The 27039-nt window shown below is 37.0% G+C and overlaps 1 protein-coding gene across 2 annotated transcripts in view; it reads right to left on the reverse strand.

Annotated features, from left to right (window-relative positions):
* The window catches only part of STXBP4 (syntaxin binding protein 4), a 163715-nt gene that overhangs the window by 84898 nt on the left and 51778 nt on the right, over nucleotides 1-27039 (reverse strand). For both annotated transcript variants that reach the window (XM_046675298.1, XM_046675297.1), the window contains 2 exons: nucleotides 23190-23279; nucleotides 19193-19258 (listed from right to left, as the gene is read on the reverse strand). In XM_046675298.1, coding sequence (XP_046531254.1) covers nucleotides 19193-19258; nucleotides 23190-23279 — 156 coding nt within the window. The remainder of the gene's footprint in view (nucleotides 1-19192; nucleotides 19259-23189; nucleotides 23280-27039) is intronic.

Here is a 27039-nt window from a genome sequence, read left to right on the forward strand (position 1 = left end):
TGTATACACAAACATATAGATATGTTTTTAATTATTTTTGCTAAAACTGGCAAATACACATTAAATACTATTATAAATTAAAACATCTTTACTCTCAATCTCCTTTCTCCTATTTTGTTAACTGCGTCATTACCGCCTCTCAATCACCAAATTCCAAAGTCTTGATTGCTCTCTTTATTACCGCATACTTTATCAATGTTAAGTCTGGTTGACTTTAACCTCATGGTATCTTACACACACTTCCTTCATATATTTCCATTGCAAATATCCAGTTAAGTCCTCCATGGCTATCAGCTGGACAAGTGCTTCTCAGATTTTAAAGGTACGTACAAATCACCCGAGGACTTGTTAGATACCGATTCTGATTCACTAGGTCTGGGATGGCACCCAAGACTGCATTTCTAAGTAAGTTCCAGGTGTGGCTGACACTGCTGGCCGTGCATCACTTTTTGAATAGCAAGAATGTGCAGTTCTAGATCTGCACTGTCCAATGTGGTAGCCACTAGCTATATGTGGCTATTGAGCAGCTGAAATATAGCTAGTCAACTGAACTGAATTTTTAATTTAATTTTAATTAGTTTGCATTTAAATTTAAAAACTCATGAAGTATAAAATATTTTTCCATTACACAAAACTATATTGTTTTGCTAGAACTATATTTCACTTTAATCACTACACCATTTAAGATATTATTATTGAATTGCAGTGTTAAATAGGCATGTGAGCCATATGAATAGTATACATAAACATGTAAGTGATCTGGTTACTGTCAATGAACTACTTTCATTTTTCTTTTTTACACACCAATGTAATAGTGTGCTTATCTGAAAATATATGTGTGTGTGTGTGTATATACAAATATACATATATATATATATATATTTGTGTGTGTGTGTGTGTGTGTGTGTGTATCAGAGGAAGATTGAACCTGAGCTAACATCTGCTGTCAATCTTCCTCTTTTTGCTTGAGGAAGATTGTCCTTGAGCTAACATCTGTGCCAATCTTCCACTATTTTGTATGTGGGACACTGCCACAGCATGGCTTGATGAGTGGTATGTAGGTCCATGCTCACGATCTGAGCTTACTAACCTTGGGCCACCAAAGCGGAGCATGTGAACTTCACCACAACACCAAGCCAGCCCTTATTTGAATATTTTACACAACAGGATGAATTATAGTAATACCTATGTAGATCAAAACTGGTATTTAAATTAAAATGTTTACTTTTATTAGAAGATAATTAAATTATTATTTCTATTTTAAAAAGTAGGGATGGCGGGGCCGGCCCCATGGCCAAGTGGTTAAGCTCGCATGCTCTGCTTCGGCAGCCCAGGGTTTCGCCAGTTCGAATCCTGGGTGCAGACGTGGCACTGCTCATCAAGCCATGCTGAGGTGGTATCCCACATGCCACAACTAGAAGGACCCACAACTAAAAAATACACAATTATATACCGGGGGGCTTTGGGAGAAAAAGGAAAAAATAAAATCTTAAAAAAAAAGCAGGTATGGAAAAGTTTTTAAATTTAAAATGAAGATATGTTACCAATGCAGAATAAAGTAGAGGTGAATTAGCTAGGTTATATTACTATACAACCAGGACAATAAAAAGAGGATAGAAAAGGTATGTTGCAAACTTCACGATGAATGCGATAGTAATTTACAAAGCTGTGTTGTACAAAACATTTTAAACATATAAAAAATGCACAATATTAAGAGCCTTTTTTGCAACTGTATGGTGAATTTGTTAAGAAGCTTTCTCCTAACAGTAAAACAAGAACCAGTGAAATTAGTCAGCTGAAATCAGAAGTAAATGTTCAACATTTGTAACTTTGGCTAGCTACAAAACAGCTTGGATTTGTACACAAAAGAGTAAACCATTTTTAGATCAAGATGGTAATTTCAGCTATGATAAAGGACTAGAAGAGGTACTTTACAAAAAATTAAGTCCCACAATCAATTAAGCCACAAAACAAATGTCTACAGAATACAAGAATTTTCTAGCTATATCAATAATCAATTGATTCAAATTTGAAAAACTACAAGCCGTTTCATTAGCTTTAGGTGAGCCATGTGATACAGGAGACACGACCCAATTCATACATCAGGCACATAATGCCTTAAAGGATTTCCAAATTTACAACCAAAAGTTGTCAATTTGCAGGCTAAAAAAAATCAAACTTGTGGTATGGATATTTTTAACTCTTATACACCTTTCAAAGAAGAGTTTCAGCTGGATAATGAAGAAAAGTTTTTATCCTAATACATGGTGCTCCAGTTTTGTTGGATCAAAAATTCAGATTTATTGACATTTTCAAACAAGAGACTCATTTTTTTATTGTTTCGTTCCACTATATGATACATATTGAAAACATCTGTGCTCAGTTTTCTGAGGCTGAATGTGTGAAAAATGTCATGGATACAGTTGTCAACATTGTTTAGTACGGGCAAATTCTATGACTTTTCACTAGCTTAGAAGACAATGAACATAACCATCCTGTGTTCCCTGCCAACGCTCTTTGGCTGAATTGGGCAAGAGTTTTACAAAGATTTACTGTACTTTTAACTCCAATTCAAGGTTTTCTTAAAATAAAAGGCATACTTGCCTAAAATTCACTAATCAAAGACAAAAAAGTGACAACGTGATTAACATTTTCTCGTTGACATCACATTGCACATGAATGAGCTAAATCTGAAGCTCCAAGGAAAGGGAAAGCTTATTTGTGAAGATAGATAAGTAAAAGAATTTATATTGACACTGAAACTTTTCATAATACAAATCAACAATAATGATTTTACATATTTTTCTACAATAAATCAATATGTAGATTTAAATTACTGATAGTGTTACATAAATTAACTACAAAAACTAAAAAAACTTAAAATGCTTAGTCGATATTGATAAATTTAGAGTTGCTTTCAATATATGTAATACTCCTTTGAATTTGATGTCAACATTGAGTTAAAAATTAGTGGGATACTTAATTTGAAAAGATATAGTTTTGAAATGATTGTGCTTCAAACATAAAGTCTTCTAGAAAACATGGAATAGTTCTTGTCAATACGGATGTAAATATTAAAAGAAAAAGATTTTTGGTATTCAATTCAGTTACTGGAAACTTTTTAAGTATGTCTGGAACATTTGGGTTTATGAATCTACTTTTTTCAACTCTAAACCTTGTTAAATCTAAATACAGATCCAGTATTTCCAATGGAAATTGAGTGCACAAATTAAGATGTGCTGTAAGTGTAAAAATAACACTGGACTTCAAGACACAGTATGAAAAAACACTGTAAAAATAATTCATTAATGATTTTTTAATATTATTGCATGTTAAAATGATATTTTAAATACATTAGACTAAATAAAATATATTTTAAATAATTTTACTTGTTTCTTTTTAATGCAGCTACTAGAAAATTAACAATACATAAGTGGCTTCCATTACATTTCTATTGGACAGTGTTGGTCTACACTATTACAAAAGCCTCTTATCTGCTCTTCAGTTACTCCCCTCCCTGCTATAAGATTAATCTTCATAAAATATACATGCTCTTCATTCATTCACCAAATATTTCTTGAGTACCTACTCTGTGTCAGTTATTGTTTTAAGAGAAATCAGAGAATAAATCAAAGATAGCTGCTGTCATGGAGCTTGCCCTCTAGTTGAGGGATAAGATAAAGGACAAAAACATAACAAGTATACAGTGTGCAAGAAAGCAGTCATACCAAACACCTTCTCCACACACAGTCAGGTTGAAGGGTTAGTGAGTGATGGTGCAGAGAGGTCAGAGGGGCTGGAGAACTAGTAGAGGAGGAGAGTGGGGAGGGAAGAGTGGTAAGAGATGAAGTAACTGGGTAAGAGAAGTGTGAGATGGGGGAGAGGATGGCAGATCCAGTCGGCCCTGTAGGCTCTGACATTTACTTGGAGGCTTCTCCTTGTGGGATTCTGGCTTTTACTCTGAGTGGGCGGAAAGTCCCAGAGAGTCCTAACTTAAGTGTGAGAAGGATATTTCTGGCTGCTGTGTTCAGATTAGACTGTGTGGGGGTGGGGCAAGGGTAAAAGCAGGGTCATCTGGTAGGAGGCTGTAAGTGCAACACAGGTGGCAGGTGATGGTGGCTTAGGCCAGTGACAGAAGCAGTGAAAAGTGGTAAAATTCTACAATTTTTGAAAAGTAGGGCCAACAAGTTGGATGTGAAGTATGAAGAAAAGAGGGGGTCAGATTACAAGTAGAGCAAGTTATCATTCTTTTCCTTTGTCAGATACCTTCAGAGGCAGTCCACTGCCTAAACTCTTAGATTGGTTCCCAAGTGCCTACAAGCTCTGCCCTCAGCGTACCCAACAAATGTCGTTTCCTGATACTTTCACCTGTCCACATTTCCCTTATGTTTCCAGGCCTTTAATAATGAAAACGATGTTGAAGATGATGATGATAAAATAATATGAATCAAAACTATTATTTTTTAGGAACCTACTATATTTCTGACAGTTTTCGGCTCAAACTCTCAAGTCCTATGAAGAAATTATAAGACAGATATTATCACATTTTTAGACATGAAGAGACAAGCATATTTACAAATAACGGTAATGCAGGCATACAAAAGAGGGCCTATTTTAGCTCTAAAGACAAGACTCTTCCTCTCATACCATGATTTTCATGCTGTATCTTTGCCTGGAATACTCTTCCATTTCTATGCCAGGTCCAGTCTGTGTGTCACCTTCTCTATAAAAAGTCTCCTTATCCCCTCCGCCAGAATGAGGTTTTCTTTCTCTATCAAATGGTTAAAACAAATCATTTCCACTCCTTTCTCAGCACCTAATATTTCTTCTATTATTTATAATAATGACCATAATAGTTAATATTTATGGAGTGATGATTATATGCTGTATACATTTATACTACCCATATTACCTTACTTAATACTTCTTACACTCTTGTGAGGGATCCTGTTCTCAAGCTCATTTTATAGATGAGAAGACTGAGGCTTAGAAAGGTGAATTAGTTTGCCCAAGGTCAAAAGTGAGCAAGAGGCAGGGTCAGGGTATAAACTTACCCGGTCTGATTCCACAGCTCATTATTTACTACAGTGCTTCTTATGCCAATTCACCTTTCATCATACAAGACTCTTTCTCCTGTCTATTTTTTTCATCTATGTCCCATCTTTTCTTTCTGATTCTTATTGAATTCTGATACAGAGTAGTCTTAGATTATTTATTCATGCAGACTTGTCCTTCCTTAATAACAGAAACTAATCCATTCAGAGAAATAAATACAGGAGGGCCTCATGTGGAAAAAGCAGGTATTGCTAGAAAAAGAAAGCAAAATGCTATTTTCTTTACCTCCATGTCTTAATCAACTCTTAATGTAATTATTATTTTATCAAGTATGCTTCATGTTCTAAAGCTTTCAAGTTCCAAGCTTTTAGGAGAAAAGAAAATTTTAATTAAATGTAGAAAACACTCCACACTGTAATCTATTCTACATGTAAAACCTAACAAAGAAGATTCATAAATGTCCACTTTCAGGATGCAAAGAAACACTAAAAAGTAAAAGGCCTGGCCACACAAATTGATGCAACTATTGAAGATACAGAACTGAAAATGCATATCAACCAAAGTTCAAAAATAAAATGGGGTCCAAAAATTGGCCAAAAAATAGAAGACTTTGAAACAGTTTTTATTTGGAAATAATTTCAAATGTACAGAAGAAATGCAAGAATAGGAATAGTGCAAAGGACATCCTCATACCCTTCACCCAGATTTACCTAATTCACAAATTCACCCTTTTGCCAACATGCTCATGAGTGAGAAATAAGGTATTCCTATAAGCCACTGATATTTAGAGGTTGCTGTTGCTGAGATAGCCTCAATCTCTCTCATATATATATATATATACACACATATATACACACATACATAAATATGTGTATCTATCTATATAAAACATACATACATATATAAATAAAGACACACAATTTTTTTCTTAACCATTTGAGGGTAAATTACATACACCATGACTCTTTACCCCTAAAACCTTCAGTATTTCCTAGGTAAAAGAATATTCTCTTATATAACCCTAGAGTGGTTATCATATTTAGGATATTTAACAATGATTTAATACTTTGTTTTTAAAGATTTTATTTTTTTCCTTTTTCTCCCCAAAGTCCCCCCGTACACAGTTGTATATTTCGTTGTGGGTCCTTCTAGTTGTGGCATGTGGGACGCTGCCTCAGCGTGGTTTGATGAGCAGTGCCATGTCCACGCCCAGGATTTGAACCAACGAAACAGTGGGCCACCTGCAGCGGAGTGCGCGAACTTAACCACTTGGCCACGGGGCCAGGCCTTGATTTAATATTTTAATCTAATCTACCATCTGTATTCAATTTTGTCAACTAACCCAATAATATCCTTCATAGTATCTTCCAGTGCAGGATCCTGTCTAGGGTCAGGAATTGTATTTAGTTTTCATGCCTCTTCAGCCTCTTTTAATCTGGAACCTTTTATCATCTTTCTATTTTTTTATGGCGTTGACATTTCTGAAGAATACAATCCCTTCACACACACTCACTCACACACACCCATACCAACACACACACAAACCCCCACACATACAGCCCTTTTAAAAAATAAAACTGTCCCTCATTTCGGGTTTGTCTGATGCTTCCTCATGGTGAGATTCAGGTTTATACATTCTCAGCCATAATACTACTTGGATGATGTGTCCTTTTCAAGGTATCATTCTTTGGAGTCACACACGTCCATCTATTCTTCACTGGTGATGTCAATTTTTAGCACCAGTCAAGGAGTTGTCTGATTTCAATACTGTCTAATTACAATTTTTCCCCTTGAAATTAATAAGCAATTTATAGAGAGCTACTTTAAAGCCACGTAAATATGTAAATAATCTGCTTTTCATCAAAATTTCTCTCTCGATTTAGCGTTTGATGATTCTAGTCTGATCTAGTCTTTACTAACACAGATGCAAAATGCTGATTTCCCAAATCTGGCAGCCTCTCTGTAGTTAACAGTCAGCTCTCAACAGTCTAGAATGAGCAAGAACCCTCCTTTTCCTCCCATTAATTAACCCATTTATTAATGGGATGGAATCATGAATTACTGTTTTTTCGATGGTTTTAATTCATTGGTGTATTTAATTATTGTCGTGCTCAAGTACTTCCAGATTTGGCCAGTAGGGCTCCTTCAAACTGGTTCCTTGTGACATGCTCCCGTCATCTTGAGCACTTCCTTATTTTCTGGCACAAGATGTTCCAGGTTCACCTTGTACTTACCCTTCCTCAGCCCTGAAATCAGTCATTTCTCCAGGGACTTGGAGTGGGGAATGCTATCTGGGCACTTAGATATGCTATGTGCTCATTGTTATTGGGGTATCTGCCTCTTGGCTCTTCCAGCTGACAGCTGGGGATACATATGTACACATACACACACACATCACATACACACAGATACATACACACATACATTCATATGCACACACACACACACGTATCTTAAAAATGATGCTTTTACAATGATACCTCCAATTCCAGGCCATCCCACAGGATTCTTTCTTGACTTCCTCCATTCTATTTTGTATGTCTGTGCTTTTTCATTGAGATTCTGGCTTTCAACAGCAATCAACACATTTGCTGAGTCCTATAATACGTCTTAAAATTGTCTCAGAATTGCTTTGACCATATCTCTAAAACAACAACAAAACAAAACGCACTAAAAAAGGTTCCGGATTTGTTTGCAATTCTTTTCCAACTCAACTCCAACCTGTCAAACTCTAAACACAAATACTGTGTTCACAAGTTGCTTGAATTAGTTCTTCTTTTGTTTTCCTTTACTGTGGTTATGATATTCACTTGTGGATATGATTTCAGTTTGCTTGTAGTTTCAAGTTCATTTTCCCTTGCCTATCTTTATTGATTTCTTTATATATTTTTTGCATGTGTAGAATAGTAACATGCACCTAAAATAAAAATTACCTAAAAAAGTATTCTCAGAGCAGTGCCACTGCTTTCTGTATCTTACCCACTCTGTGTCCGCCCACATTGTAGATAACCAATTTCATTGCTGTGTAGTTTATCCTTCTTTTGGTTTCTTTTGTAAAGATAAACAGATATATACTTTAATTTCTTTTGTTTATAAGATAGCATACTATATACACTCTTTTGTACTCTGGTATTTTTAGCTGATAAAATCTTCTGGAAATCACTCCAGATTACTGAAGTGAGATTTTCCTATTCTTTCCTGCAGCAGCACAGTACTCCATTGTATGTATGTACCATAGTTTATTCAATCAGTCACCTATGCTTAGCGATTAAGATGGTTTCCAGTATTTTCTAATTACAAATAATACTGTAATAAATACTGTGCATATGTATTTTAATATTGGAGATATTTCTTCAGGGTAAATTCCTAGAAGTGAGATTGCCAGGTTGAAGGGTAAATGCATACACATATTTGTCAGAAATGCCAAATTCTCCTTCACAGCGGTGTACCATCTTGCATTACCGCCAGCAATATATGAGAATGCCTGTTTTGAAACAGCCTTGCCAACAGTGTACTGTCAAGTTGTTGAATTTCTGCCAATCTGATGGGTGAGAAATTGTACAGGCATAGGTTTTTTAAAAAAAAATATAGCTCGACTGAGGTATAATTTATAAATAGTAAAATTTACCAATTTTAGTTATATAGTTTGATAACTTTGCTTAACCAGAGGTCACAAAAGTTTCTTCTAGAATTGAATAGCTTCCGTTCTTAAGTTTAGATCTGTAATCCACTCAGAGTTGGTTTTTGAGTATGATATGAGGTAGGGTTGAGATTCATTCTTTTCTCACAGAAATATTCCCTTATTCCAGCACCATGTATTCTTAAGGAGCTTCTTTTCCCCACTGAATTGTTTTAGAATCTTTTTTGAATATCAAATGATCATAAGTGTGAGTCAATTTCCACTGGCGTCAGATTGCTGTTAGCTCCAGGCTTAAAGCCGTGGAAATAGGAAACTTAGTTCCTTCAGGAGGAACGGTTTGTCTGATGATGTTCACTCTCTAATTCCCTGGGTGGTTACTGAAGAATATCTAGGTCTTTGATTTGTTTTCTGTTGGGTGAGGTCCTGCCAGCATCTCACTCCACCATTGCTAGAAGACGGAAGTCCTCTCTCAGTGTAGATTTAATGAATATTTCTCTTATCATGAGAAAGATTGAATATCTTTTCATGTGTGTAAGGGACATGTTTATAACTTTTTGGTGAACTGTCTGCTCATGTCTTTTGCCCATTTTTCTATGCAATTTTTGGTTTCTCCTCCACTGTTAAAACTTCCAACTGGTTGTTATTCATGTATATGGATGCAATTGAGTTTGGCATATTAATTTTATATCTTACTAGCCTATGAATTTTCATTGAGTTAGCTTTATCATTGATTCTCTAGGTTTTCTGGATTACTTTTATGTTATCTGCAAATAGAGACAGCTTTCTTTTTTCTTTTCCAATTCATATGTCCCTAGTTGTTTTTCTAATCTAATTCCATTTTCTTTTTCTGTGCTATTCTTATCAGGTCTAGGCATCAGTGTTATACTTGCTCCAAAAAAAGAATTTGGAAATTTTCTTTCTTTCTTTTTTTTTTTTTTTTATTAATGTTATGATAGATTACAACCTTGTGAGATTTCAGTTGTACATTTTTGTTAGTCATGTTGTGGGTACACCACTTCCCCCTCTGTGCCCTCCCCCCAACCCCCCTTTTCCCTGGTAACCACCGATCAGATCTCCTTATCAATATACTAATTTCCACCTATGAGTGGAGTCATATAGAGTTTGTCTTTCTCTGACTGGCTTATTTCGCTTAACATAATACCCTCGAGGTCCATCCACGTTGTTGTGAATGGGCCAATTTTGTCTTTTTTTATGGCTGAGTAGTATTCCATTGTGTATATATACCACATCTTCTTTATCCAATCATCAGTTTCTGGGCATGTAGGCTGGTTCCACGTCTTGGCTATTGTAAATAATGCTGCGATGAACATAGGGGTGCAACGGACTCTTGAGATTTCTGATATCAGGTTCTTAGGATAGATACCCAGTAATGGGAGGGCTGGGTCATAGGGTATTTCTATTTTTAACTTTTTGAGAAATCTCCATACTGTTTTCCATAGTGGCTGTACCAGTTTGCATTCCCACCAACAGTGTATGAGGGTTCCTTTTTCTCCACAACCTCTCCAACATTTGTCACTCTTGGTTTTGGATGTTTTTGCCAATCTAACGGGTGTAAGGTGATATCTTAGTGTAGTTTTGATTTGCATTTCCCTGATGATTAGCGATGATGAACATCTTTTCATGTGTCTATTGGCCATATTCATATCTTCCTTTGAGAAATGTCTGTTCATGTCCTCTGCCCATTTTTTGATCAGGTTGTTTGTTTTTTTGTTGTTAAGCAGTGTGAGTTCTTTGTATATTATGGAGATTAACCCTTTGTCAGATAAGTGGCTTGTAAATATTTTTTCCCAATTAGTGAGCTGTTTTTTTGTTTCAATCCTGTTTTCCCTTGCCTTGAAGAAGCTCTTTAGTCTGATGAAGTCCCATTTGTTTATTCTTTCTATTGTTTCCCTCAACTGAGGAGTTACAGTGTCCGAAAAGATTCTTTTGAAACTGATGTCAAAGAGTGTACTGCCTATATTCTCTTCCAAAAGACTTATTGTCTCAGGCCTAATCTTTAGGTCTTTGATCCATTTTGAGTTTATTTTGGTGTGTGGTGAAAAAGAATGGTCGATTTTCAGTCTTTTGCATGTGGCTGTCCAGTTTTCCCAGCACCATTTGTTGAAGAGACTTTCTTTTCTCCATTGTAGGCCCTCTGCTCCTTTGTCGAAGATTAGCTGTCCATAGATGTGTGGTTTTACCTCTGGGCTTTCAATTCTGTTCCATTGATCTGTGGACCTGTTTTTGTACCAGTACCATGCTGTTTTGATCACTGTAGCTTTGTAGTATGTTTTGAAATCGGGGATTGTGATTCCGCCGGCTTTGTTTTTCTTGCTCAGGATTGCTTTAGAAATTCACGGTCTTTTGTTGCCCCATATGAATTTTAGGATTGTTTGTTCAATTTCTGTGAAGAATGTTCTTGGGATTCTGATTGGGATAGCATTGAATCTGTACATTGCTTTAGGTAGTATGGACATTTTAACTATGTTTGTTCTTCCAATCCATGTGCAAGGAATGTCTTTCCATCTCTTTATGTCATCGTCAATTTCTTTCAAGAAAGTCTTGTAGTTTTCATTGTATAGATCCTTCACTTCCTTGGTTAAGTTTATCCCAAGGTATTTTATTCTTTTCGTTGTGATTGTGAATGGGATTGAGTTCTTGAGTTCTTTTTCTGTTAGTTCATTGTTAGTGTATAGAAATGCTACTGATTTATGCACGTTAATTTTATACCCTGCTACTTTGCTGTAGTTGTTGATTATTTCTATTAGTTTTTCTGTGGATTCTTTGGGGTTTTCTATATATAAAATCATGTCGTCTGCAAACAACGAGAGTTTTACTTCTTTGTTACCTATTTGGATTCCTTTTATTTCTTTTTCCTGCCGAATTGCTCTGGCCAGCACCTCCAGTACTATGTTGAATAGGAGTGGTGAAAGTGGGCACCCTTGTCTTGTTCCTGTCCTCAGAGGGATGGCTTTCAGTTTTTGTCCATTGAGTATGATGTTGGCTGTGGGTCTATCATATATGGCCTTTATTATGTTGAGATACTTTCCTTCTATACCCATTTTACTGAGGGTTTTTATCATAAATGGGTGTTGGATCTTGTCGAATGCTTTCTCTGCATCTATTGAGATGATCATGTGGTTTTTGTTTTTCATTTTGTTGATGTAGTGTATCACGTTGATTGACTTGCGGATGTTGAACCATCCCTGTGTCCCTGGTATAAATCCCACTTGATCATGGTGTATAATCTTTTTGATGTATTGCTGTAATCGGTTTGCCAAAATTTTGTTGAGGATTTTTGCATCTATGTTCATCAGTGATATCGGCCTGTAGTTCTCCTTCTTTGTGTTGTCCTTGTCAGGTTTGGGGATCAGAGTGATGTTGGCTTCATAGAATGTGTTAGGGAGTTCTCCATCTTTCTCAATTTTCTAGAACAGTTTGAGGAGAATAGGTATTAAGTCTTCTTTGAATGTTTGGTAGAATTCTCTAGAGAAGCCGTCTGGTCCTGGACTCTTATTTTTGGGGAGGTTTTTGATTACCGTTTCTATTTCCTTACTTGTGATTGGCCTATTCAGATTCTCCATTTCTTCCTGATTCAGTTTGGGGAGATTGTAGGAGTCTAGGAATTTGTCCATTTCTTCCAGGTTGTTCAATTTGTTGGCATATAGTTTTTCATAGTATTCTCTTATGATCTCTTGTATTTCATTGGTATCTGTTGTGATTTCTCCTCTGTCATTCCTAATTTTATTAATTTGCGATTTCTCTCTTCTTTTCTTGGTGAGTCTGGCTAGGGGTTTGTCAATTTTGTTAATTCTTTCGAAGAACCAACTCTTTGTTTCATTGATCCTTTCTATTGTCTTTTTTGTTTCAATATCGTTTATTTCTGCTCTTATTTTTATTATTTCCCTCCTTCTACTGACTCTGGGCTTTGTTTGTTCTTCTTTTTCTAGTTCCGTTAGGTGTCGTTTGAGGTTGCTTACGTGAGCTTTTTCTTGTTTAGTGAGGTGAGCCTGTATTGCGATGAATTTCCCTCTTAGGACTGCTTTTGCTGCATCCCAAATGATTTGGTATGTCGTGTTCTCATTTTCATTTGTCTCCAGATAATATTTGATTTCTTCTTTAATTTCTTCAATGATCCATTGTTTGTTGAGAAGCGTGTTGTTTAGTCTCCACATTTTTGCACCTTTCTCTGCTTTTTTCTTGTAGTTGATTTCTAGTTTAATAGCGTTATGATCAGAAAAGATGCTTGATATTATTTCAACTCTCTTGTATTTATTGATGTTTGCTTTGGTTCCCAAAATATGGTCAATCCTTGAGAATGTTCCATGTGCACTTGAGAAGAATGTGTAACCTGCTGTTTTTGGATGAAGTGTTCTATATATATCTATTAAGTCCATCTGGTCTAATTTTTCATTTAATTCTATTATTTCCTTGTTGATTTTCTGTCTGGATGTTCTGTCCATTGGTGTTAATGGTGTGTTGAGGTCCCCTACTATTATTGTATTGTTGTTGATGTCTTCTTTTAGTTCTATTAAGAGTTGCTTTACAAATTTTGGTGCTCCTGTGTTGGGTGCGTATATATTTATAAGTGTTATGTCTTCTTGGTGGAGAGTCCCTTTTATCATTATATACTGTCCCTCTTTATCTTTCTTTATCTGTTTTGCTTTGAAATCTACCTTGTCTGATATTAGTATAGCGACACCTGCTTTCTTTTGTTCATTATTAGCTTGGAGTATTGTTCTCCATCCCTTCACTCTGAGTCTGTGTTGGTCTTTGGGGCTGAGGTGTGTTTCCTAGAGGCAGCATATTGTTGGATCTTGTTCTTTGATCCATCCTGCCACTCTGTGTCTTTTGATTGGGGAGTTCAATCCATTTACATTTAGAGTGATTATTGAGATGTGGGGGCCTACCACTACCATTTTGTGTCTTGTTTTCCGGTTTTCTTCAGTTTTCTTTGTTTCTCGTCCCATGGTTTAATCTGTTCTGATGTAGAGCTGCTACTCTCTGTTGTTGTCCTTCTACTTATCTCCTCTGCTCTTGGTTTTGTAGCCCCTTTCCTTTTTTGGATTTTTCAGGAATGAGGGTTTTCCTGAGGATTTCCTGAAGAGGAGGTTTTGTGGCAATGAACTCCCTTAATTTTTGTCTATCTGCGAAAGTTTTTATTTCTCCATCGTATTTGAAGGATATTTTCGCTGGGTAGAGAATTCTCGGCTGTAGATTTTTGTCCTTCAGATTTTTGAATATATCATTCCATTCTCTTCTAGCCTGTAAAGTTTCTGCTGAGAAATCTGCTGATAGCCTGATGGGGGTTCCTTTGTAGGTTAGTTTCTTTTGCCTGGCTGTCCTTAGTATTTTCTCCTTGTCATTGACTTTTGCTAGCTTCACTACTATATGGCGTGGAGTTGGTCTTCTTGCATTGATAAAGTTTGGAGATCTATTGGCTTCTGTCACCTGAAGATCCATCTCCCTCACCAGATTTGGGAAGTTCTCAGCCATTATTTCTTTGAATAGGCTTTCTGCCCCTTTCTCCTTCTCTTCTCCCTCTGGTATACCTATAATCCTTACGCTGCATCTCCTAATTGTGTCTGATAATTCTCGGAGAGTTTCTTCATTTCTTTTTAGTCTTGCTTCTCTCTCCTCCTCTGCCTGCAGCAATTCTATATTGCCATCTTCCAAATTGCTAATTCTTTCCTCCATATTATCCGCCCTACTGTTCAGAGCATCTAGATTTTTCTTAATCTCCTCTATTGTGTTCTTCATTTCCAATATTTCTGTTTGGTTCTTCTTTATCGTATCAAACTCTTTTGTGACATAGCTCCTGAACTCGTTGAGTTGTAGGTCAGAATTCTCTCTTAACTCATTGAGAATTTTAATGATGGCTGTTTTGAAGTCATCATCATTTAGGTTATATATCTCATTTTCTTTGGGATTGTTTTCTGTGTATTTGTTACTTTCTTTCTGTTCTGGAGATTTAATGTATTTTTTCATATTGCTTGATGTTGTTGATTTGTGCCTCCGCATGGAGATAGAGTTTAGTTGCTCCTTTCACTTGTTTCAGCTGCTGCGGTGGGGGAGCAGCTGTTTATACTGCACCGACCAGGAACCCTGTCTGCAGTTGCTAACTGGGCCTGGGCCCCTCCTCGTAGCCACAGTGGCCCTTTGGATTCCCTCCTCTGCCGTGGGGGCCGTCACAGGGGGGCTTCAGGCTGCTGGTGCCTACTGTTGCAGCCCACCTAGATGTGCTCTCTCCTTGGGGTCTGCCACGGTGTTATGGGCTTTTCCAGCGGCCAGGGGTGGGATCACTTATATTTGTCGCTCCGTTGCTGTCGGCACCCACAAAATCTCACTTGTCCTCTATGGGTCTCAGGAGAGCTATTGGCATCTTCTACAGTCTGTGGTTAGTTCACCTAGCTATGCTGCTTTTGCCCTGGGGTCTTCCAGCTTTGTGGCTGGCGGCTGGGTGCCTTCTACTGGTGCTGTGCAGAGGCTTTCCCTAAGGCTGCTGTGAGCCTGTAGGGTTTCCCCCTAGGCTACGAAGCTGGGTCTCTGGAACTCCCCCCAGCCCCAGTCCTCTCCGAGATCTCCGGCTATCCCTAGTCCCACGGGGCGGGCAACGGCAGCTGGGGGTCGCCCCGCCCTCTGGGATTCTCTCCGGGCCTCTCCCGGAGCCGCGAATGCTTGGCTTGGCAGACAGAGAGCTTTGTCTGCTGCCTGGGCGGAACTCCGAGGCTTCCCCTCTGGGTCGCAGAGCCGGCCTTTGAAACTTCCCCCAGCCCCGGTCCTCTCCGAGATCTCCGGCAATCCCTAGTCCCACGGGGCGGGCAACAGTGGCTGGGGGTCACCCCGCCCTCTGGGATTCTCTCCGGGCCTCTCCCGGAGCCGTGAATGCTCGGCGTGGCCCCTGTGCTAATGGCAGACAGAGAGTTTTGTCTGCTGCCCGGGTGGAACTCCGGAGCTTCCCCTCCAGGTCGCAGAGCCGGCCTTTGAAACTTCCCCCAGCCCCAGTCCTCTCCGAGATCTCTGGCAATCCCTAGTCCCACAGGGCGGGCAACGGCAGCTGGGAGACCTCCGTACCCTCAGCAACGCTCTCTGGGACCCTCCGGGTGCCGCGAACACCAGGCAGGGTCTCCCCGCCAATGGCAGGGAGAGACACTCCCTGCAGGCTCAGATGTGCTACTCCAGAGTTTCCCTCTGTGTTTAGGAGTAATTGCGGGGGTTTTAGGTAGGGTTCTGGTCACCTGTTTCCACCGTTGCTCCTCTGTTGTGTGCTCGCTCCTGCCCTAGATGTGTGTAGATCCTCTGGGGGCGTCCGTTGGAAGAAAGCCGCTTGCGGGTACTAGGCTGCTCGTCGGGGTCGGAGAGTTTTCACCTATTTCCACATCCTCCCGGAGGAAAGTCCGTCCGCCTTCCGATGTATAGTCGCGTGGGTATCTCAGACGTCCTGAGATGCTGTCTGGATATCCTTTGTCAAGCGATAAGTGTCCAAATAATTGTAGACTCGAAGGGGGAGAGACAAAGAGGACTACTCACGGCGCCATCTTGGATCTTCCTCTTTCTTTTTTTTATACTAAAGCCACTTATGTAGTTTTGGGACTGATTCCAAAGGTTTGATTAAACTTCCTTGTGAAACGTATCTGGCGGTCCTATTCTGTAGGGTAGTTTCCTGATAATTTTATTTCTTCTATGGAAACTGGTCTGTTAAGCTTTCTATCTCTACTGAGGTCAGTTTTGGTAAACTGTATTTTCCTTAAAAAATCTTTTCTTGTAATAGGTGAGTTAATCCCATTCACGTTAATTAAGAGGACTATTATGTTTGGTCTCAATTTCGTCACATTTTGTTGAAATCAATTGTGTACATTATATTTACTGTGTTTCTCTATTTTGTGTGTCCTTTTTGCTTTTCAATAAAATTTCCTTTCATGTTTAGGAAAGTTCATATTTTCATTCTATAGGTTACCTTTGTATTATTACTTTTTATAATAGTGCCTGATACACCCTCTATTTGTACCTGATCTTTTACTATTTGATGTCAGTTTTAAAGGATATTTGTTGACTACTATCCTTTACTTATACACAGAATGATTATATTCTATTTCCTCCTTTTTTCTCCCTTATCCTCTCATCTTTTAAATAAATTGAATCTTTTGATTTTTGTCAGACATAATGTTTACACATTATTCGTTTACCTGTGAACTCACTCTCATTTAGTTTAACCTAGAAAATAACACATATAAAATGAGTACTGTTTGGAAACTCTTGACAAAGTTATTCCAGTCATTTTTTGGCTGGATGAAACTCATCCTCTCCTAGATTCCTCAGGAATGCTACATATGTACAGTACTCCCTGAATACTGGCACAGTCCTGTTTTTCTATGGCTTTGATAGCAGAAAGTCAACCTGGCCATGTACAATATTCTTGGTCTACATTTACTATCCTTTAGTTTCTTGAAAATGTTGCTCCCCTATTGCCTTACTTTGTATATTGTGTTGAGAAGGCTGATGCTGGTCGATTTCTGTTGCCTTTGTAAGTTACTTGATCTTTTCACTTGGAGGCACTGTACATTTTTTCCCTCTATCTTTAAAGTCTAATAGTTTTACTGGATATGTCCTAGAGTTGATCTTTCCATGTAAAATTTCCCTAGTATGTAATAATAGGTTCAGGCCTTCTTTTATTTCTGGAAAGTTTTCTTGGAATATAGTTCTAAATATTAGTGCCGTTCAGTTGTTTTGATTTACTTCCTCAAGAATTTCTTTTACTTCTTTATTTCTTTCTCATTTTCCTGGTTACTTTTCTGGTTTTCTTTAAAGCTTTTTCATTTGGTTATATTCTTTCTTGGTCAACTTGTAATTTAGTTTTCATTTCTGATACAATTTTGTTTTTCTCTTCTATTTCTTTCATAAATTTTTATCAACTCTCATTTTATTTCTTCCTGTTTGTTGTCAGTTTCTATTCTTAGTTTTTTTATTTCTGATTTGAGGTGTTTTCTTTCTTTTTCTCTTGGTGAGGAAGATTGGCCCTGAGCTAACATCTGTTGCAAATCTTCCTCTATTCTATATGTGGGATGCCACCACAGCATGGTTTGCTGAGCAGTGTGTAGGTCCATACCCAGGATCCCAACCCATGAACTCTGGGCTGCCAAAGCAGAACGCACAAACTTAACCACTACGCCACTGGGCTGGCCCCCGGGGTATTATTTTCTTAGCGCCAAATGCTTGTTTGAAGATATTTAGTTGAGTATGGACTGTTGTTTCACAGTTTCCTTCAGCTTTGTGGTTGAATTGTTCTGGAGAGTCTTCATCAGAAGGAAAGCTTTAATTTCTATTGTCTGATTTTTAACAGTTATTTATAATAATGGGGACAGATGTTTCCCCCCCATTCCTTTTTCTTTCACACAAAGACTGCTTAGTTCAACAGCACCCTCTTTTGTGCACTTTCTTGTATGGATCACGTTGTCGATGGCCATGGCAGGAGGAGATGGAGAGGATTGGGATACTTTGTTTCTCTTTCATTTCTGCAAGATCCTTACTTTTCCCCTCTCATTTCCTTCTTTCCCTTCATTGCCTACTCTCAAGGGATATTACCCAAACTCTATTTTTTTGATTCTTCCCCAGAAGCAGTGATTCTCTAAGGCTGCCACTCCGGGTTGCACACACCTTCTCAAGTCCTGAGAATCACCAAACCCTGTCCTGTGCTCACCAATTTGGCATTAATTGCTGTATTTTCTCTTTCTGGAGGTGATTTTATCTGTACTTCATCTAATTGCTCTGCTTTTCCCTATTCTTTTCCAGAGCCATTTAAGGCTTACTCCCTCTGCTCTCTGTATCCCAGGTTTCAGTGGCAGGCAAGCTGCAGGATTTTGTTGGAATGTTTTTACTTTTTTTATATGTACTTTGAAGGTTGTGGTGTTCTTTGTCACATAGTCATATTCAAGATATGGGTCCTGTATGGTTTTATTTGCACTCTTCGTCGATTTTATGTTTTCTGAGAGGATAATGTTGGGGAGATTCAAAATCAGGTGATTACCTTTGATCTCTAACAACGTTCTCTTAACTTTCTATACTTATTAATATTTTACGTGTTAATCTGTTTCATAATGTCATTGTATTTGATTTGTTCTAAGCATAAATGTTTACTTCTTATTACTAAAAAATAAAAGTAAAAAAGGAGGTACAAGTAACAGCAGAAAAGGGAAAAATTAAAGAAAAAGGAAAAAGAAAAAAGAATAGAAAAGCAATGACATTGATGGTTTCAGGCCTTGGTTATCTGATTTTGAAAGCAATTTCAAAGAAAAGTTTTAACATTTCTTTGAGCAAGAGTAGCAGGACTTCAGCAAAGGTATAGCCTCTAAAAGTGGTGCTTTTAAGATCTATGCTATTTTATACTCTATGATTCACATCTGTAAGCTCTGGGGTATCACACAGCATCACTGCTGTATAACTATTCCTCACGTTTACACACACGTACACGATAGACATATATACAATACATGCACTTACTTGTTTCACATTCTGGAGTTCTTCTGTCAATTGTTTCCTTTGCCTTTCTGATTCAAATAATTTTTCCTATATTTAAAAACCACTGAATTAATAACTTGTTATGAAGGCATCAATGAGTATCATTTCTAGGGTTTTGTTTCAAAGCTTATAAATTCCCCAAATGTCCAATTGCTACAATCTGAAGATGTAGTTCCCAATCACTTTTCTGGCTTTATACATACCATTTAAAAGTAATTAGTTATTTACAGTATAATTGTGATGTAAATGTACTTTCTGTTACTTTAATTAGCCATTTTGAAAAATCTCAAAATCTGAGGTTTAGAGTAAGTCAATCAAAATCAAAACGCGTAAATATTAACTAAATTTTGGGTAATGGCTATCACTGCCAAAGAGCTTCCAAACTGAAGAGCATTATTATCACAGCTTAGAAGCCTCCCTACCCTTCGAAAGAGAACACATGGAACTGGGTTGACCATGGTTTTCTTACTTTAGCTTATCCTTGGAAGATTATCCATAAAAATGAAGTTATGACTGGCATAACCAATTTATAAAATAATAGTTAGTAAGATAGAATAATATTACACATGCAAGTCAAATATTATCATCTTTGAACTTAAAATTAAGCATATACCCTAAAATGTTCAAGTTTGTTAAGTATATCATAAATAAATTCATATTTTATTGACTGAATCAGAAATACTAAGAGTAATTTAAGAATTATTTTAAGGGTTGGCCCAGTGGCATAGCGGTTAAGTTTGCATGTTCTGCTTCAGTAGCCTGGGGTTTGCAGGTTCAAATCCTGTGCACGGACCTACATACCACTCATCAAGCCATGCTGTGGCAGCGTCCCACATATAAAATAGAGGAAGATGGCACAGATGTTAGCTCAGTGACAATCCTCTTCAAGGAAAAAATAGAGGAAGATTGACAACAGATGTTAGCTGAGGGCCAATCTTCCTCACGAAAAAAAAGACCTATTTTATTATAAACTTGAACAGAGAAAGTGCTTGAAGATTAAACTGAGTGGTAAATATTCATGGCAACATTGCAATGTTTGTAAGAAGCAACCTAGGGCCAGCCTGGTGGCACTGCGGTTAAGGTCATACATTCTGCTTTGGTGGCTCTGGGGTTTGCTGGTTCGGATCCCAGGTGCAGACCTACGCACTCCTTGTCAAGCTATACTGTGGCAGGCATCCCACATATAAAATAGAGGAAGATGAGCATGGATGTTAGCTCAGGGCCAATCTTCCTCAGCAAAAAGAGAAGGATTGGTGGGAGATGTTAGCTCAGGGCTAATCTTCCTCAAAAAAAGAAGAGCAGCCTGCTTTCCAGTATATTTCAGCTCACTGCTGTCTAAGAGATGAAACGCAGGTATATGAAGATGAATATAATACAGCAATCTAATGAGTCTGCCACAGACTGGGAGCCAAGAAACCGCTGGCTCCTGTGCTTTTATGCTCTGGCAAGTCACCTTCCCTCTTTGTGTCCCAGTTTTTTGCATCTGTAAATGAAAGTTATATTTATTTTTATTCAGCTTTGCAAAGCACTAGCAATGTGAACTCTGTCGAAAGGCTTTATGTTAAATAAAGCACAGAGCATTTTTAAAAATCATTCTTGCAAAATAAAAATTAGCCATTGGCACCAAATATCTTGGTTTCATTTTTATTTCTATCTCAAATCAGACATGAAGAATACAGATGTCACAAGACAATGGGAGCGATGAGAGGCTGTCTACTCATCCTACATACTGCATTTAACAACCTCTGATATTTTTTTGTGTGTGTACAACACAAGCAGAAAAACTGAAAGTACAAACATTACCTCTAATGAAATATTTATTGTTTCGTATACTCTTTTATATAGCTAAACAAGCAGTTCTCAGCCAATAGACAGGACTCAGGTAAAGGAAATGATAAAATACAGAATATGTTTTATCTGGGATCTCAGGTTTTGTCACACTAGGATATATTCAGTTATATTTCATAAACTTTAAATGTGAATCCTGATCTATTGAATAGCCCCTGAGGGAAGCCTTCTTTAAATGTTACATGAATTCAGTTTTAAATTAAAATTCTAATAATTAATACTGATATTCAAATAAAAAACTGAAATATATGAAACTAAATTTAATAATAATAAACATGAAAGAAATGAAAAAGATCCAAAAACTCTGAACATTCTGATGAACCATAAGATTTAATAGTTTATGAAGAGATAAATTATATAAAAATGCTATTTTACCAAGGTAACCAACATTGGAGATGTTTTCGAAGAGAATAAGAGGAAATTATTGTCAATTTATTTTTAAAACTAAATTTATATTTTGCATCTTAACGCTTAATTGTTATACCAAAACACTTTGGAAAGATAGTGGTTTCAAAGTTATAAAAAGAAGTATATAAAATAGACCTTTAGTAATAAAATGTTCATATACATTTGGAAGGAACATGAATTGGGAAAGACTTTTGAAAGGGAATTTGGTAACAAATATAAAATCAATTGTGCCCATATCCTTTGATAAAGCAATTTCACTTTCAGAAATTTATTCAATTTGTACTTTTTTTTTTTTTGGTGAGGAAAATCGGCCCTGAGCTAATATCTGTTGCCAATCTTCCTCTTTTTGCTTGAGGAAGACTGATGCTGAGCTAACATCTGTGCCAATCCTCCTCCTCTCTGTATGGGGGATGCCGCCACAGCATGGCTTGATGAGCAGTGCATAGGTCTGTGCCCAGGATCTGAACCCACAAACCCCGGGGCTGCCGAAGCAGAGCACGTGAACTAAACCACTATGCCACTAGGCTGGCTCCTCAATTTGTACTTCTAGAATTCTACAATTGCACAAAGATACACCTACAAAGCTATTTATGATAGAATTATTTTTAATAATGGAAAACTGGAAATAGCCTAAATATCCGTCAACAAGGAACTGGCTAAATAACCTAGGACAGAACCATCTGATGCTGGGAGAGCCTTTAAGAAGAATCTGGAAGATCTGTATATATTAACCTAAGAAGCAGCCCAAGATACAATGCTAGTTATAAGAAAGTGTACAATGTATGAAGTGATTTATGTAAAAGTCAAAATACATGTATATACTTATTTTTTAACATATGATTAGCTATACAAGAGCAACTCTCTGAAAGAATAAATAAGATATGCTCAACAGTGGCTTCCTCTAGAGGTCAGAATGTAAAAACTAAGGTAGCAAGGAAATGTCTTTCTTTTTTTTTATATAAAGATTTTGCTTTAATGAAAATTAAATAAATAAGCAATAGAATTTCACTTATTTCAGAAAGTAACTAAAAATAATTTTAAAATATATTCCTACGGTAAATTAACAGCAATCAAGTAGTTATACTACTTTTCTTGAAGATTCAGAAAATATAATGGCTTTCTATAAAAATTAGGATATAATTTAAATTTAATATTCTACTAAAAACAGAATGAAAATATACAAAGAGAATCAAAATCTTAAAGCATATCTGACATATACTGTGTGTTTTTTCTTCCCTTAAATCATACTGCTTTAATTCCAAATTACGTTAGCAAAAACAAGATGTCCCTGCAGCATGCCCGTGAACATGGGAGAAAATGTATTTCCCAATGAACACTTGAGGATCCAAAACTGTCATGGCTCACTTTGCTGGCTCCTCATCCTTGCCACCAATGTGAGGAAGAAAAGGGATGAGAAGTAGTCAGACTGGAAGGTATGAGCAAAAGCCACTGTCACACTGAATCTTACAAGGATAATGGGAAGATGAATAATAAGTGTGTGAACTAAAAAATTAACTCTCTAAAGGCTGACTGAGAAATAAATTAGCTTTGAATTATTTGATATTACTCTCCAATATCAATTATTTGAGATTAATATTAAGCTATTTCATATTAATATTTTTAATTAAAAATAAAACTAAGCCCCAATATGTCAGAGCTTAACACAAGATAACTTTCTTTCCTTTTCCTAAGGAAAATGTAAGGAAGCTAAACTGGAGATTACCTTAAGTGTGTTCACTTCTTCCAAAGCATCATTTCGTTCACGCTTAAGCCTTTCCATTTCATTTGCTTCTAAGGATTCACAGGGAAGAAGCTGTCAACATTAAAATATAAGAGGAAAGTCACGCATTAGACGCCAATTATGAGGACGAACACAAAGGTCCTTTTTAAGGAGTCTTATGCTTTTGCATTCCAATAACAAATTCAGTTTCTTTCTTTGGAGTCATTTAACCAGATAAGAGAATATTAAGGTAACGTGGGGTAACTTCACTCCTTTAAGCTTAACCTTACATTGTTGTTACTTATAACAGAATTTAGATGACTGGAAGGTATGCATACTCTGTTGTCATCTTTATGATTCTTATTTTAACAATATAATTTTCCTTAAAAGTTCAAATTCCAAGACTGTGTTTATAATGTCAAAAAGACTTTACGACTTATCGACATAAACTATTCCCTAAAGACATCCACTCCAAGAACATGGTATCCATGGCTAACAAAATGCTGGACACTACCAACCAAGATGGTTTACAGGAACCCAGTAAAGTGTATTAATGGATTATGTGTCTTGTTTTAACTAAACAAAATATAAAGTAACAGCCAAGTGGTTTAAACAGATTCCTGCACAGAAACTGTGGTTTGAAGATAATATTAATAATTCATGCACAAGTGAGTAACAACAACAGAAAATAGCAGAGATGACAGTTCCTCTTCTAGCATAATCTCTCTGACAGTTAATTACAAGGTAAAAAACAATGACAAACTTATCAGAGATAAAAATCCAAGTCTAATCATAACTATCTTCTACGTAGAAGTCATAATAGAACTAAAAATAAAGTATATAAAATATAGTTTAAAGGATTAAGTAGAGAAAGCAATTGCTATATAGATATGGACTTAAAGCACAGACAGGAGGTGAATGCAGAGTAGGAACAGATAATACAAACAATTAATAATACCAACCATTTCTTGGGAGCTTACTAAGTGCAGATACATTGCTAAGGACTATGTATATTCAAAATTAAATCCTTACTATAACCTTGTCTCCATTTTACAGACGAGGAAACGTGCTCAAAAGGTTAGTAATTTGCCTAAGGTTTCACAGCTAACAGATGGCTATTCCAAGATTCCCAGAGGTCTGACATTAGTCTGTGATTTTTATCAACTACTCAACAAAAATCATGGTGGAATAGAAATGATAAATTCAGATTTGCTTTCCAAATCCTAGACTAACAGAAGTAGGCATAATTCCTCAAATTTTGGAAGAAATATTTTTCCTAAACATTATTTTTCCTTTTGTCCTGACATATTTGCTTTTGTCTATGGCCATCGTCCAAAATATACATGATCTCATATTCTTCATCTGTCTCTGTTCCTCTACTCTCTCTTAAGTACTTGACACACACACTCATATAATTCATTCTTAAACTATTCTAGATTAGTTTTTGATACATTTTCAAACATAACATTCCCCAAAGTGTGTTCCACAGAATATTAACTAGTTTTGTGCAAAAGCAAACCTGGGCAGTGGAGACGGTGGTAGTGCTCCCTCTGGTCAGATAAGTTGGAGAAACATAGGATTTAGAAAACCTAACTTTCTTTCCTGTGAGGCTTCCAACGGCCTTAACATCAACATTCAGATGGGCCTATTCTATCTTGTTATCCGAAGAAGTGAAATAAGCAGAATTCAAAAGTTTAAATAAGAGTTTAGATAACAGGGCTATAATAATTTACTAAGAGAAAGTATGGACTGGGGTCTTAGGGATGTAATCATAAGCTTCTGAGCTTAAAACATGGAGGTAGATCATGCATAAAAGAATCCATGGTACCATTTTGGGAGGCAAAACACTATACTGAACAGTCGTAGAACAAACCACGACTTTAAAAAAAACCAAAACCATATTTTATAATTCTTTTGCCATTTTAGGCTAAGCAGCAAAAACTTATAGCCAGACAACTGGCCATAAATATTACTTGTGAATTCTTTGAAAAGCCCCTTTGTGCTCAGTGACTGTTTAAAATAGTTCGTTAAAATAGTTCATACAACTATGTACTGAGGCTTTGGGGAGAAAAAAAAGAGGAAGCTTGGCAACAGATGTTAGCTCAGGGCCAATCTTCCTCACCAAAAAGCATAAAAGAAAAGAAAAAAGTTCAAATATGCTTCAACTAAGCAAGCAGCAAGTGAAATGAATTGCTGCTAATTAACATCAATGATTCTAGACTGATACCTGCTTTCTAATCTACCTTCAACTCTTGGACTTTATCCTCCTTACCTTCTTACATCCCTTTCCTGCCTGGCTCCCATGATATCATTTGCCACCCTTCAGCTCCCTGACCTCTGCAATACCTGGTAAATGACATTGTAAATCATTTCCACTCTGCTTTCTCAAGTCTCCTATGGAGATACCAAGAGACACTGTGGGAGGTCATTGGACTGTGCTGTCTGGGTCTGACCTCATCTCTCCCTCCACTGTTGCTCCACCATCATCATTTTTAAGTTATTTCACTTGTATCAATTCTGGATAGCCACTATTCCACTGGCCACATTCCCAACCTCAACTCATCTTAAACAGAACAAAATGACCACCTCTGTTTCAGTCTAATTTTATTGATAAAGCCTTCCATCAGGAACCTATTCAATTACCTCCTTTCCTTAAAATTTCTGTGTATTCCCTTATTTTCTCCATTTCCCCTGCTCACTCCTTTTACTTCCTATAACCTGATTTACACATCTTTCCTCCCATCCCCACATTTCAAAAATAAGTACTTGCAGTGTCACCAGTAAACCTATTTGACAAAATAAATGTCCCCTATCAACTTTCTTAACCTCTTTGTTACATACAACATTGCTCAAGCCATTTGTTCCTGAAATTTTCTCTTCCTAGGTTTTTGATTTCCCGTCATCTCACCTACCCATCAGAATATTTAGGCCGGTAATAATGACTTAATTTCATTTCTACTCCTTAAATGGGGGAATGGGGAGGTTCCCCAAAGTTTGTGCCTTTCTGCCTTTTTCTCTTCAAGCTCTCCCTGAGTGATGACATTCACTGCCATGCTTCAACTACCATCCTCCAAATCATTCCCAAATTCCTCTCCTGGTGTCCACTCCTTATTTCCAACGGCCCTTTGGTTACCTGTCAGCATCTCCAACTTTCTCTAAAACACAACCCATTATCTTCTTCACCTTTCTTATTTCCCTGTTTCTATTATCGGTACCATCATATTATCAAGCATTCTAATCAAAACTCTGGAATTATCTTTAACTCATTCTCTCTTGGTTCTTATATCTAAATGCAAGTCTTATTGATGATATACTTGCTGTTTTTGGTAAATATTGTAGCTCTGTTTCTCCATTCCTTTTCACTCTCCTCACCTTTACCATAGTTTAGTTATTATTCTGTATTTGGACTCTTTCCTTTGTCCCCTTTCTAGACTATCTACCACCAGTTTCATTTCCTTCCAAGATAACCCACACTATTAAAGATGACTATTTCTAAAATATCACTTTGATCATGTCACTAATCTCCCTAATGACTCCTCACTGACTACTGAGAAAAGTACAAATTTTACCCTTTCAGGCCTAACTTCCTTCACTGACCTGCATGTACTCAATTATCTATTCTAAAAAAGTAGATTACTCTCTGTTTACCATCACTTTATATATATATTTTTGTTCATGCTAATACTCTTACCACTCTCTGTTTACCTCTTGAGCAGAAAGAATCCTATTTATCATTCAAAACTCACTCCACTGCCAACTCTGTTACGAATCTTCTCTGAATGTTCTAAGCTCTAATATCACTATGGCCTTATCACACTGCATTCTTTAATATACTTATTTGTGTACATAACTT

The sequence above is a fragment of the Equus quagga genome, chromosome 11, assembly GCF_021613505.1.
Source record: "Equus quagga isolate Etosha38 chromosome 11, UCLA_HA_Equagga_1.0, whole genome shotgun sequence".
Classification (NCBI taxonomy): domain Eukaryota; kingdom Metazoa; phylum Chordata; class Mammalia; order Perissodactyla; family Equidae; genus Equus; species Equus quagga.